Source organism: Bacillus rossius, chromosome 17 (genome assembly GCF_032445375.1).
Source record: "Bacillus rossius redtenbacheri isolate Brsri chromosome 17, Brsri_v3, whole genome shotgun sequence".
Taxonomy (NCBI): domain Eukaryota; kingdom Metazoa; phylum Arthropoda; class Insecta; order Phasmatodea; family Bacillidae; genus Bacillus; species Bacillus rossius.
The window spans coordinates 35,804,709-35,819,828 of NC_086344.1; the positions used below are offsets into that span (position 1 = coordinate 35,804,709).

Consider the following 15,120-nt stretch of genomic DNA (forward strand, 5'->3'; position numbering starts at 1 on the left):
TGTGTGACGCACAAACTCCCGTTGAACGACCTTGAGCTGCAGTGAATGTTGGGTGCGGGGGAATGACAGCGGGCGACAGTGCTGCGCTCTAACGTGTAAATAACAACCTAAGACGATACAGTGCGTTACGGCAGCGCACTTGCAGCGGTGAAGTTCCCAAGCTGCTCATCATACACTCCTGAAAAACGTAGAGTAAATCCTATCCACTCGCGACTTCTATACAGTATATATATTCAAAGGTCCAACTCTTCTTCATGAACCATCCCTCTGTTTCACGTTACCATCCTGCTAGTTAATGAATAAAATTTTGCACCCCAGCATGTAAGGGCCCAGGGTTTTCCCCGTGTGTCTATGCAGGTTTTTACCTGGGCCCAACTTACCTAGTTTTTAGTCTTAGAGTTAAGAAGTGAGGGGAGTTAGTCAGGGTGCCAATGGCAGCCATGGCTGGCCAATCCCCTCCTAGCGCATGGTTAGAGACCGGAAAAATTCGCGGGTTCAATGACCTCCAGGAAGACTCCAATATCCTCTACACACTCGGGCAAATGCCAACTGTTCATTGGCTGCTGACTTGTAGTCGTCTCGACTGGGTGGCCTGTGATTCAACACTTCTATGAGTGAGTGTCTCTAATTGGCCCTCAGTCCTCCAGATTAACAGTGAACCAATGGCAGAAGCAGCACTAAGGTATAACTATTTGAATTTTTAGCATAACACGAAATGAACCCGCGATTTTTCCAGGTCTCTACGCATGGTGCATGTTACCCTTCCTGCAGGCTTCAGCCTGATATACACATTGTCACTCCCTAACCAAGCCCTTCCCAAACACACTTAGTTATTAGTTAGGTTAAGAAAAAAAATCGTATATACCGCGTGGTGCTATAAAAATATACGGTTGAATGAATTTTTTTTTGTAGCTGACGCTACGTCTGTTTGAAGCAACGAGCCCGATAAGCCTGATCCCGTTGACAGTCGGTGTCAGGTCTGAACAAGTCGTGACTCGTCAGTCGGCTTCCAGAGCCGGAAGAGTTGAGGTCGTGTTTACATCGTGTCTGTCGCATGTCATGGAGAGAGACCTGGAAATACGTCTGGCCTCATGGGGAGAATTCAAAGCCATAGGTAATGCTCAAACCCATGCTTGCTTTCTTAGCGAGAACATTTTTATCCTTGTTATTTGTCACTACCTGATTCGCTTACTTCTTTCCCTCCTATCTGGGCGTCAGCCATAACAAAACCGTGCGCGCGCGAATCCGAAATACAACTGTTGCGCCGGGCATCAACTGTACACTGTACACACGGCGTCTGCCAACATAATTGTAAGTAAATACTTGCTGACACATTAAACTGTATTGGATATTAATGGTGAAACGCTATAATGCTATATAACAACAATTGTTATAAAAAAAGGCAGTGTAAAAATACTTACAAATGGTACGCAACCAAGGAACTATTTCTTGCGCACGAGTAATGTGCGCGGCGGCCGGCAGCCAATGAAAATGTTTGTTTACAAGAGGCTTTGTTTATTCCAAAACTCAGGTAAGAGTGAACGGAGAATAGCTGAGCATCGTTGGCTCATGGTCGTAGAGGGGCGTGTCCAGATAACTGCGGTCCAATCAGTGAACACAGAGCGAGAGTGTGAAGGTTTGCATTCTAGCTTGCGACTAAACGAATGTGAAAAATTTCCGAATCTCTAAAACGTGGATTTATAACAACCCGTAAAACTAAGACCATAAAAAATGGGCCAAAAACTTCCTTCATCACGACAACGCGCTTACCACACCTCTCACTTTTTTTTGGCCGATAAAAAGTTTCCTGTCTGTCCGCATACAGAAAATGCTTCCTCTCATTGAATCAACATTTGAGATCAGTGCGTATCGCTAACCAATGAGAGTAGATTGAGGGAGATTAGTTTAAATATTGATGTAAGCCTATTACTTTGTATAGTGAAAATATTATGCTTATTTTTTGACCGCACCTCGGTAAGGTTACAGGGCAATAATTTTAGAAGAAAATTGATATCCTGAGTGGGCTACAATAATGTTTTTTACTTTTCATTATAGCATGACATTCCTTGCTCTTACACAGAAACAAGGATTGTGTTTCCAAGTATTTATATTTAATGCCTGTTTGCAGACTGCTTATTGTAAGCATGTATTTAATACAGACAGGAGATGTTTGTTTCGTGTGTGTGTGTGTGTATCTTGTTTTAACGGAACTATCATATAAGTAAACCTATAAAATAGTCGTTTTACTTTTCTCAAGCCAAATTATCACTTATATTTCTAAATGTTTCCAATTACATGAGATATTAGTGTAAATTTGATTGTTAAAGATAATTTACTTATAAAAAATTATATATTGGCTATAATTAGGGGCACGCATTTTTCGCGAAGAAAAACTTAACGCCCATAACAAGAGACCGGAAAAATTCGCGGATTCATTTCACGGCAGCTTAAAATTCATATAGTTATACCTCAGTGCTGCCTCTGCTATTGGCTCACAACTCACCTGGATGACTCTGGGCCAGTGAGAAACACTCAACCGAAGCTGTATCTAATTACAGGCTGCTACGCTGGGACACCTTCACAAGACAGCAGCCAATGAGTGGGTGGCATTTGACCGAGTGTACGTAGAAGTATGGAGTTCACCCTGCAGGTCATTGAACCCGCGAATTTTTCCGATCCCTACCTATAAAATAGTCGTTTTACTTTTCTCAAGCCAAATTATCACTTAAATTTCTAAATGTTTTCAATTACGTGAGATATGAGTGTAAAATTGACCTGCAAAATTCGCGGATTCATTGACCTCTAGGATAGACTACACAGTCCTTTAAATACTCGCGTAAATGACACCTGTTCATTGGCTACTGACGCGTGAGACGTCTCAACTAGGCTGTCCGTAATTCGGCACTTTCTTGGTTTAGTGTTTCCCATTGGCTCACAGTTCCCCGGATAAAATGTGGGCCAATCGCAGAAGCGGTACGAAGGTATAGTTGCTTTTTATGCTAGCCTATCGCGAAATGAATCCGCGAATTTTGCATGTCTCTATATATTGGCTATAATTAGGAGGCATGCATTTTTCGCGAAGAAAAACTTAACGCCCATAACTTATGCCCGCCGCAGCGGTTTTCTCCTTGTAACCGGCGACTGTCTACAAAATAAACCAGTGGCTGGGCCATTAAGGACGCTTTTGGCTCAGCTCCGAGTGCCGACATTAGACAAGCCGGCTGCCAGGAGGAAAACCAACCCCATCCCGAAACACCGACGATATTACAGTGTTAAAATCAAGTTTTAACCGGCGAAATTTAGATAATTTCATTTTTTTTAAAAAATCTCACATGGCCTGAGATCTTTCCTGGTAAATTTTGGATTTTAATCATTTTTTTTGTAGCTAATCATTAACACACATAGTGGTAGGAATTAATATATTTTATTGTGAAGGAAATATTGTCGAAAGGTAATCCGCTTATTGTAAATGCTTCAAATTTAATCGCCAGCTGTATTTTTTTTTGTATATTGTATAATTGGTAGGGACCGGAAAAATTCGCTGTTTCAAAGTCCTGTAGGATGAACTTCATTGTTATACGTACACTCGGTCAAATGTCACCCACTCATTGGCTGCTGTCTTGTGGAGACGTCCCAACGTAGCAGCCTGTAATTCGATAAAGCTGTGGTTTGGTGTTTCTAATTGGCCCAGAGTCATTCAGGTGAGTTGCGAGCCAATAGCAGAGGCAGCACTGAGGTATAACTATTTGTATTTTAGCCTATCGCGAAATGAATCGCGAATTTTTCAGGTCTCTAATAATTGGCAATTCCGGACTTGTGCATGCTGTGCGCCAATTAGCAAGAGCTGCGCGTGGCTGGGGCAATGTGTCGCGGTCTGACACGGATAAACCCCGGCTTGGACCAGCTCCCGCCACGGCAAGCTGGATCATCTCTGCGGTGCGCCGACCCGCTATGAACGTGCTAAAGCCATGGGGCGTGTTTGTGCGGGGTCCTATCTGTCTGCGGAAACACAACACTTACACCTTGCCCCCCTTCCTCTGGCCGCTGGAGCGCATCAGGCAGGCCGCTTCACACAGGAACTCGAGTTTCCACTAGTCAGGTCTGTGAATGCAAACACTTCACTCTTGATGATACTTCCAGACACCTGTCTCTTGATGTTGCTTAGACACTTGACTCTTGACAATATTTCCAGACACTTGTCTCTTGACGATACTTAGACACTTATCTCTTGACGATACTTGGACACTTATCTCTTGGCAATACTTCCAGACACTTGTCTCTTGATGATACTTCCAGACACTTGTGTCTTGATGATACTTCCAGACACTTGTGGCTCGACGATACTTGCAGACACTTGTCTCTTGGCGATACTTCCAGACACTTGTCTCTTGACGATACTTCCAGACACTTGTCTCTTGACGATACTTCCAGACACTTGTCTCTTGACGATACTTTCAGACACTTGTCTCTTGACGATACTTTCAGACACTTGTCTCTTGACGATACTTCCAGACACTTGTCTCTTGACAATACTTCCAGACACTTGTCTCTTGGCGATACTTCCAGACACTTGTATCTTGACGATACTTCCAGACACTTGTCTCTTGACGATACTTCCAGACACTTGTCTCTTGACGATACTTCCAGACACTTGTCTCTTGACGATACTTCCAGACACTTGTCTCTTGACGATACTTCCAGACACTTGTCTCTTGACGATACTTCCAGACACTTGTCTCTTGACAATACTTCCAGACACTTGTCTCTTGACGATACTTCCAGACACTTGTCTCTTGACGATACTTCCAGACACTTGTCTCTTGACGATACTTCCAGACACTTGTCTCTTGACGATACTTCCAGACACTTGTCTCTTGACGATACTTCCAGACACTTGTCTCTTGACGATACTTCCAGACACTTGTCTCTTGACGATACTTCCAGACACTTGTCTCTTGACGATACTTCCAGACACTTGTCTCTTGACGATACTTCCAGACACTTGTCTCTTGACGATACTTCCAGACACTTGTCTCTTGACGATACTTCCAGACACTTGTCTCTTGACGATACTTCCAGACACTTGTCTCTTGACGATACTTCCAGACACTTGTCTCTTGACGATACTTCCAGACACTTGTCTCTTGACGATACTTCCAGACACTTGTCTCTTGACGATACTTCCAGACACTTGTCTCTTGACGATACTTCCAGACACTTCTCTCTTGACGATACTTCCAGACACTTGTCTCTTGACGATACTTCCAGACACTTGTCTCTTGACGATACTTCCAGACACTTGTCTCTTGACGATACTTCCAGACACTTGTCTCTTGGCGATACTTACAGACACTTGTCTCTTGGCGATACTTAGACATTTGTCTCTTGATGATACTTAGTGACAATTGTCTTTTGATGATACTTCCAGACACTTGTGTCTCGACGATACTTGCAGACACTTGTCTCTTGACGATACTTCCAGACACTTGTCTCTTGGCGATACTTACAGACACTTGTCTCTTGGCGATACTTAGACATTTGTCTCTTGATGATACTTAGTGACAATTGTCTTTTGATGATACTTCCAGACACTTGTGTCTCGACGATACTTGCAGACACTTGTCTCTTGACGATACTTCCAGACACTTGTCTCTTGACGATACTTCCAGACACTTGTGTCTCGATGGTACTTGCAGACACTTGTGTCTCGACGATACTTCCAGACACTTGTGTCTCGACGATACTTGCAGACACTTGTGTCTCGACGATACTTGCAGACACTTGTGTCTCGACGATACTTGCAGACACTTGTGTCTCGACGATACTTGCAGACACTTGTGTCTCGACGATACTTCCAGACACTTGTGTCTCGACGATACTTGCAGACACTTGTGTCTCGACGATACTTGCAGACACTTGTGTCTCGACGATACTTCCAGACACTTGTGTCTCGATGGTACTTGCAGACACTTGTGTCTCGACGATACTTCCAGACACTTGTGTCTCGACGATACTTGCAGACACTTGTGTCTCGACGATACTTGCAGACACTTGTGTCTCGACGATACTTGCAGACACTTGTGTCTCGACGATACTTCCAGACACTTGTGTCTCGATGGTACTTGCAGACACTTGTGTCTCGACGATACTTCCAGACACTTGTGTCTCGACGATACTTGCAGACACTTGTGTCTCGACGATACTTGCAGACACTTGTGGCTCGACGATACTTGCAGACACTTGTGTCTCGACGATACTTGCAGACACTTGTGTCTCGACGATACTTCCAGACACTTGTCTCTTGACGATACTTCCAGACACTTGTCTCTTGACAATACTTCCAGACACTTGTCTCTTGACGATACTTCCAGACACTTGTCTCTTGACGATACTTCCAGACACTTGTCTCTTGACGATACTTCCAGACACTTGTGTCTCGACGATACTTGCAGACACTTGTGGCTCGACGATACTTGCAGACACTTGTGTCTCGATGATACTTGCAGACACTTGTGTCTCGATGATACTTCCAGACACTTGTCTCTTGACGATACTTCCAGACAATTGTCTCTTGACGATACTTCCAGACACTTGTCTCTTGACGATACTTCCGGACACTTGTCTCTTGACGATACTTCCGGACACTTGTCTCTTGACGATACTTCCAGACACTTGTCTCTTGACGATACTTCCAGACACTTGTCTCTTGACGATACTTCCAGACACTTGTCTCTTGACAATACTTCCAGACACTTGTCTCTTGACGATACTTCCAGACACTTGTCTCTTGACGATACTTCCAGACACTTGTCTCTTGACGATACTTCCAGACACTTGTCTCTTGACAATACTTCCAGACACTTGTCTCTTGGCGATACTTACAGACACTTGTCTCTTGACGATACTTAGACATTTGTCTCTTGAAGATACTTAGTGACAATTGTCTTTTGATGATACTTCCAGACACTTGTCTCTTGACGATACTTAGACATTTGTCTCTTGACGATACTTAGACATTTGTCTCTTGAAGATACTTAGTGACAATTGTCTTTTGATGATACTTCCAGACACTTGTCTTTTGATGATACTTCCAGACACTTGTCTCTTGACGATACTTAGACATTTGTCTCTTGAAGATACTTAGTGACAATTGTCTTTTGATGATACTTCCAGACACTTGTCTCTTGACGATACTTCCAGACACTTGTCTCTTGACGATACTTCCAGACACTTGTCTCTTGACGATACTTCCAGACACTTGTCTCTTGACGATACTTCCAGACACTTGTCTCTTGACGATACTTCCAGACACTTGTCTCTTGACGATACTTCCAGACACTTGTCTCTTGACGATACTTCCAGACACTTGTCTCTTGACGATACTTCCAGACACTTGTCTCTTGACGATACTTCCAGACACTTGTCTCTTGACGATACTTCCAGACACTTGTCTCTTGACGATACTTCCAGACACTTGTCTCTTGACGATACTTCCAGACACTTGTCTCTTGACGATACTTCCAGACACTTGTCTCTTGACGATACTTAGACATTTGTCTCTTGACGATACTTAGACATTTGTCTCTTGAAGATACTTAGTGACAATTGTCTTTTGATGATACTTCCAGACACTTGTCTCTTGACGATACTTCCAGACACGTGTCTCTTGACGATACGTATACACTTGTATCTTGATGATACTTAGACACTTGTATCTTGATGATACTTAGACACTTATCTTTTGACGATACTTAGACACTTATCTCTTGGCAATACTTCCAGACACGTGTCTCTTGACGATACTTAGACACTTGTCTCTTGATACTTCCAGACACTTGTCTCTTGATACTTCCAGACACTTGTGTCTCGACGATACTTGCAGACACTTGTGTCTCGACTATACTTGCAGACATTACTTGTCTCTTGATGATACTTCCGAACACGTGTACTTACACAGTACTGACTGATTAGAAACAATTACCTCAAGAAAACGCAGTAGCTTGGGCGTCTTCAATACAAATTTAACATTCCTTATTGAAGCCACATCTGTTGATAATAATTGTCTCCAACTGGAACAGGAAGACGGATGAATGTTTTGTAAACCACAGCGACATAAATATATTTCTACATAAGTAGAGTCTTCTAGTGTTTCGTGAAAAAAATTCGTGTGTAATTATATCTCTCATTGTTATGGCTGGAGCCGAAATTATTTCGGGCATTCATTTCACTTCAACTTGGATACATCTGTACTATTATATGATGTTAAACCGTCATGTCGGTGCATTGGAAATATTTGGCAAACATGAATAGTTTTCTTGATTAAACTGAGCGCATTAATAAGCATAATACAATAAAATATAGTTTAATTATTCAATGTTCGCTTATCATTTCTGTGGTTTAAACAAATTATACTTGAATGAAAAATCAATTAAAATATAAAATTATGCGCCAATTTTTGGTTAGAAATACTGAGTGTTACCTTGGAAAACCTTTATCTTTTCTTGTAGTGTTATATATTTATTTCTTGGCAACTGGTTTTTAAAATAATCTTTTGTAAAAAATGTTTAAAAAAAATACTCTCTTGGGATAATGAACATTCTTAGACGCACGCACCTGTAAAAAGAGATATCTCAACCTATCACTAGGGTCCGGGAAAATTCGCGAATTCAATGACCTACAGGATAGACTCCAAGATCCTCTATGCACTCGGACAAATTACATCTTCTCATTGGCCACTGACTCGTGACAACTATTAACTAGAATGGCCTTTTGATTCGATACTTCTTTCGTTGAGGATTATTCTTTGGCTCTGATTCCTTCAGACAACCTGTGGTCCAATCACTGAAGCAGCAAAAAGTTAAAACACATTTGGATTCTAGCATATCGCGAAATGAAACCGAGAATTTTTTCCTGTCTCTACCTAGTCACGAAACGCAGACGATGCAAGTGTTTTTATCACGCAGCTGATGCAGGGCCGGTGCAAGGTAAATTGGCGCCCTAGGCGAAAAACCTTAAAGCCCCCCCCCCCCCTCCGCCGGACACCACAAAAAAAAATTTTCCTTGCCTCAAAATACATCACTTAAGCCTAAGATGCTGTCAACAATCAAATGTAAGCAGGCTTGAGTTTTTTTTTTTTACTTTTTTACTTATTACAAATCATAAACAGGTCACCGTGGACTTTAAATAATACTTATATCAATATAAACATTCCAAACTGTTACAAAAATCAATTTTCATCTTGTTTCAATAATGGTTAAACATGTTATATAAGCTGTTATGTGTCGTGCTGCGCCGCCCCCAGCTACTTGGCGCCGTAGGCGGTTGCCTGGTTCGCCTGTACGGACGCGCCGGCCCTGAGCTGATGTGTAGGAAATGTTTGCGCGAGCTGCGAGTGAACTTGTCCAGTGTAATCGACGCCACTGGACGCCTTTTGGACGCCACTGGACGCCCTATTGTCCTGCTCTGGGAGAGAGGTCACGTGATGTTGCCCTCGACACCGCACGGCGCATTAACCAATAACCGGCCGCGCGGTGCCCGCAAAATGGGCGCTGGAAATAGGTTTTCATTGGCCTGAAGAGAAATAGCGATGTTGTGGGGTAGAGGGGGTGAAAAAAGGGGGGGGGGTGGAGGAACTCTTTGTTCCCATTTACGAGTGACACTCGCTTCGCATGGGATATTTAACGTCAGGATCAATGGACAGTCTTTTTTGAGAGTCACGCGTCATCCACACCATGTGAAAATTCGTGGTTGCAGCCACAAGATTTCATAACAATTACTAGGGACCGGAAAAATCCGCGAACTCAATGACCCACAGGATAGACTCCAAGATCCTCTTTGCACTCGGACAAATTACATCTGCCCGTCGGCTACTGACTCGTGACAACTGTTAACTAGGATGCTGTTGATTCGATACTTCTTTCTGTGAGGTTTATTCATTGGCTGTGATTCCTTCAGACAACCTGTGGTACAATCACAGAATCAGCGAAAGCTTGAACACATTTGGATTCTAGCATATCGCGAAATGAAACCGCGAATTTTTCCGGTCTCTAACAATTACCCATATCAATGAGTTATTTTTGTAAACGGAACATAAATATTTACGTTAAATTAAAGATATTTTGTAGATTTTTACACTTACATGAAAACAACTTCATCACTACAAAATAGTGTTCGCAGTAATACTGGGTTCGGATTCTTACCCGGGCATTTATGCTTTGTGTTGTCCCAGTACCTCCAATAGTGAAAGATTTTTGAAAACAGTTCACTGACTAGTTTTCTTGTATAAACTGAGCGCATTAATAATCATAATACAGCAAAATAAAGTATAATTATTGAATGTTCACTTATATTTTCTTTGGTTTAACAAATTGTACTTGAAAGAAAATTCAATTAAAATATAAAATTGATGCAATTTTCGTAACAAATACTCAGTAGCATATAAAACGTGTTTCATGTATGCAGAAGTAACCATAGCCATGTGGTTTAATAGTAACAATATATTTCTTGTAGTGTCACAAACTCTTGCATGGCGAATGGTTTCGAATTGAATCTTTAAAATTGGTTGTCTGTAAAGTAGGTTTACGGACGATAGTTTAACGTGACGACGTCATAACAAAGCATTAATGAAATGATTGCATACTTTTATGAATAAAATTGAATCATTTTTATTTAATTATCACTATTTTGTATGAATACAAAGGAGGAGTTAAATGAAATCTACAATTTAATTGATAAATTTACTTGTATTTTCACTCATTAATTCAAATAAATTTATTACTTTAAGGAAGATATTATTTTAACTATAACTTTTATACATTTTTTCTATTTAACTTCTTCCAATCTGTGTTATTCTGTTAATGATAGGACGATGATAGGACAAGTAGGAAACGAATGGGAGTGTTTCAAGTTTAATGTGCCTCGAAAAAGTCAAATCGATGGTTGTTACAATCGAGTGGAAGAGAGTAGATGCGACGCAAGCGTTCAATGAGCGTAACGGGACACAGCGTAACGGGACAATGTGCGTAACGGGACAATGTGCGTAATGGGACAATGTGCGCAACGGGACAATGCGCGTAACGGGACACTTTTTAGTGCGTGCAGCCGGCGTTCATCGATTTATCAGACGTCACGTCAAAAAAATTTCTGTGTAGACAACTTAATCTTTGCAGAAACTAAGTCGAGGTCTAATTTCCGAATTATTTCATCTGTTGCAAAAACGATAAAAAAATTTATAATTTCGCGGAACTTTTTGGTGCGAGGCTAACCTTCAGAGTACAATGGTTAGGTACTCTATACCCACATTTGCTTTCCTATTCGCTGATTTTTTTTTAAAATCCAGTAGTAGTTTTGTTTTCTTTTGAGTGGGTCGACGTGATTTTCGGTCTCTCTGCTGCTGGCTGGCAGCTGATTGGTCCTCAGTCGTAGAAGATGGGGGGTGTCGGAACAATTGCTAACATGTCGTTAAAGCAATGCGCTAAGGTATAGGTAGGGACCGGAAAAATTCGCGGATTCAATGACCTCTAGGATGAACTTTATAGTTCTACGTACACTCGGTCAAATGTCACCCTCTCATTGGCTGCTGTCTTGTGAAGGTGTCCCAATGTAGCGGCCGGTGATACGGTCGAGTGTTTCTCACTGGCCCAGAGTCGTCCAGGTGAGTTGTGAGCCAATAGCAGAGGAAGCACTGATGTGTATCTACATTATTTAGACTGTCGTGAAATGAATCCGCAAATTTTTCCGGTCTCTAACTCTGTCTTATGAAAATAACACTTTCTATATGTTTCCAAAGTTTTTCTGCTTATTGCATGCATACAGGCCAGAATATGGGCAGTGTAAAACATATAAACACCGTATTCAGAAATAACCTGTGTCAGTTGACGCCACGTCCAAAACTCTAGTGCCACGTGGCCTCCCCCCCCCCCCCCATTTTGGAAATTTCTGCGCCCACACCCTCCTCTTTTGCGAATCCTACAGATTTGCGCCCCTGCTGCGAGGTGATTATTGTTAGTCATCTGTAGAGACTGGCAAAATTCGCGGTTTCGATGGCCTTCAGGATAGACTGCACATACCCCTGTACGCTCGGGCAAATAACGCAAGTTCATTGGCTGCCGACTTGTAAGTCGTCTCAGCTGGTTTGTCTGTGATTCGATCCTTCTTTTGGTTGAGGGTTTATAACTGGTTGAGATTCGTCCAGATGTACAGCAAGCCAATAGCAAAATTATCTAAGAGGTGTATATGTGTTTGAATTCTAGCCTATCACCGAATGAATACGCGAATTTTGCAGGTCTCTAGTCATCTGGTATAAACCTTTTGCAAGGTCAGGGAAGTTGTAATATTTGACAGGAGAAGTCAGGGAATTTACTTGGAATCCTGGGAAGGACAAGGATATTCCCTACCAATGACAATGATTTGAGGGTGAAACGTCACGCTCCACTGTGCCATCATTAAAACTATGAAAGTATATATATATATATAAATTTTTGGTCGGACTGTTTTTTTTACAGACTTTAAAATGACGTCGGCAATGTTGAATTTTCATTTCTGTTATGCAATCCTAGGCCAGATGTGGGGATTTTGAAAACTTGATTATCTTGATTTATTTCATAAAATCGCAAAATAGTTGAGTTATTATATATGTATATAGTTAGTCTGGGAAATTTTATACTTTGGTCAAGGAAAAGGCGGGGGAAATTTTTATCAGAAAATTTATTTGACCACCCAGTGAGTGCATGATCAGAGTTAAGTAAACAGAGTAACCCTTAAATTTACGAAGATCTCTAGATTTGTAAGCAGTGTCCTTATTTATCCAAGGAGGATAATTTTGAAAGCGTGCTGATTTTCTTTGAGAAGTTAAAAAAAAAAAAAAAGTATCTTTCTTTTTCTTTCTCTCACCAGAGGACTGCTAGAACGTACGTTGCCTGGCAAGTGTGTTCGATTGCCGGGATGATGCGACTTGTCACTTTAAGGACGTGAATTGTGTGTGTTCGCAGGCTGGAACCGCCCATGATGACACCCGCCTCGGCCCCCGCCATCACCATGGAGACGAAGAAGGTAAACAAACAACAACTACAGCACAGCACGAATTCTGAAACATAATTTTTCATTGCCCCTCGAGCCATTCTCCCGAATAATACGCGCTCATGCATCTTCGGTTTTTTAAATCCCCCCCCCCCCCCCGTGTGTTTGCAAACGTATAAAAATGTTTTTTTTTGTCAAGGTCACTTAAAACACTAAAAACGAGTTTGAAAAATATATGAAATCTCGCAATATAGATTTTTTTTTTTAAGTGAAACTTCTAATGCGACTTCCGACAAGGTAGCGTTAAACGTTTAACGCTACCATGGAGGGGGTATGAAAGCACTGTTGCGTTAAACGTTCAACGCTCCTGGGGAGGGGGAATAGAAAGAGACAGAGCGAGAGTGAATGCGTGGCACTCGAACGCATGCGCGTAGTATACCTGTTACAGGCCCAGCGCGAGCGTTAGCAACGAGTAGCGTCCAATATTCCAACGCAAGAGGGAGAGAGAAAGAAAGATACACAAAGGTAGAAAGTAGGAGAGAGAAAGAGAGTGAGTCGGTAGATCCCAAGCACATGCGCGTGGTATTCTTGCGAAGTAAACAGTGAAGTTTCACTTCTTCCGCGTGGAGGGACTCCACGCACTATTTTTTTTTTTAAATTCCGATGGCGAACTTCAAATTTGTTCGGAAATGATCGGGGGTCAGTGAATTGTAGGTTATCCGCTTGGGTTCGATGGTTTCACCATGGTGATAATATAAACTGGAGGGATTCTATACTCTGTGTACAAAGCAACCTCTGTCACAATACTTTTCCGGGAAATTCTCGGTTATCGGGTTGAAGGGCGAAAAATGTTACCAGTTAAATCTCTTAGAACATTCTATTATTTTTTTTGTATCATTAAAAAAAAATCATCGTAATTCAAATAACGAACAAAGGAATATGATTTTTTTTTTTTGCTGTACTCGTGTCGATAGCGAGGTTGTAATACTGTGCAACAATAAATAAGTAAACAAATCGTTAAGTCAAAACTAACTTTTTTAGTGGGGGTGATGTGAAACCACTTTTTACTGCGTCATTCTTGTACAGAAATGTAAAATAAATTAAGTGACAAAAATGTCCAAAACCAATCTTATTTAGGAAATGAGTTTTATGTCAACGCTTTCAGTTTCGTTATTTTGAGAAGCAGATGTTTTTGACGGTTGGGAATTATATACTTCTTAGAAATGAAACATAATGTTATGACAAGTAAGCAAAGTAAAAAACCGATCTTATTTTAGAAATGAGATTTTTTCGAACGCCTTCATTTCTGACATTTCAAACGTAAGTATTTATATTAGTCGCTTTTATATATTTACAAAGATCGCCCTCTTGCGTGTATTTTATGATAATAAATTTTTTTTGGACTTCTTACATTTAGCTGCGCGGAATATTACAGGCTGTTTTTTTGCACCAAGACATTTTGTTTGTTGAATGGTAGAGCCACGATCATTTATTTCGCCTTTCATTTAACTCCAGGCTGGACTCAAGAAAGCCTATGCTTGATCAAGCTTTTTTTTTTTTGTGATGATCATTAGTAGGGGCAGAGATTTTTTGCGAAAAAAATTCTGACCGCCTATCAGACTGCAACAAGGTATAACCGCATGAGCGGTTACTTCCTTGTGATTGGCGGCCGTCTGCGAGAGAAGTCGTTGCCTTGTCTGACCGAGCCACTCAGGACGCGTTTGCTTCCGCACTGAACTACTGTGATTGGTGTTGTGACAATTGACATCAGGAACCTGAAAGAAAAACGACCAATCACGAGAACACAGACATTGCTACAGTGCTTCAACTAACAGTTTGTCTCGAGGTCTATTTCGCGGGGGGGGAAAAAAATGCATTGCCCCTAGGTATCAGACAAAAATTTTAAACCTAGTATTGTCAGGTGGTAAAGGGAAAATCGCGTGAGCTGTTATATGTAGAGACCTGAAAAAATCGCGGGTCCATTTCGTGTTATGGTAAAATCCAAATAATTATACCTTAGTGCTGCTTCTGTCATCGGTTCACTGTTAATCTGGAGGACTGAGGGCCAATTAGAGACCCCCCTCACTCAATAGAAGTGTCGAA

At 41.4% G+C, this 15,120-nt stretch overlaps 1 protein-coding gene across 1 annotated transcript in view; it reads left to right on the forward strand.

Annotated features, from left to right (window-relative positions):
* LOC134540907 (uncharacterized) overlaps positions 1-15,120 on the forward strand; it is a 300,470-nt gene that overhangs the window by 110,159 nt on the left and 175,191 nt on the right. Inside the window, exon 3 of the mRNA XM_063383976.1 lies at positions 12,990-13,050. Within this exon, the coding sequence (XP_063240046.1) occupies positions 12,990-13,050 (61 nt within the window). The remainder of the gene's footprint in view (positions 1-12,989; positions 13,051-15,120) is intronic.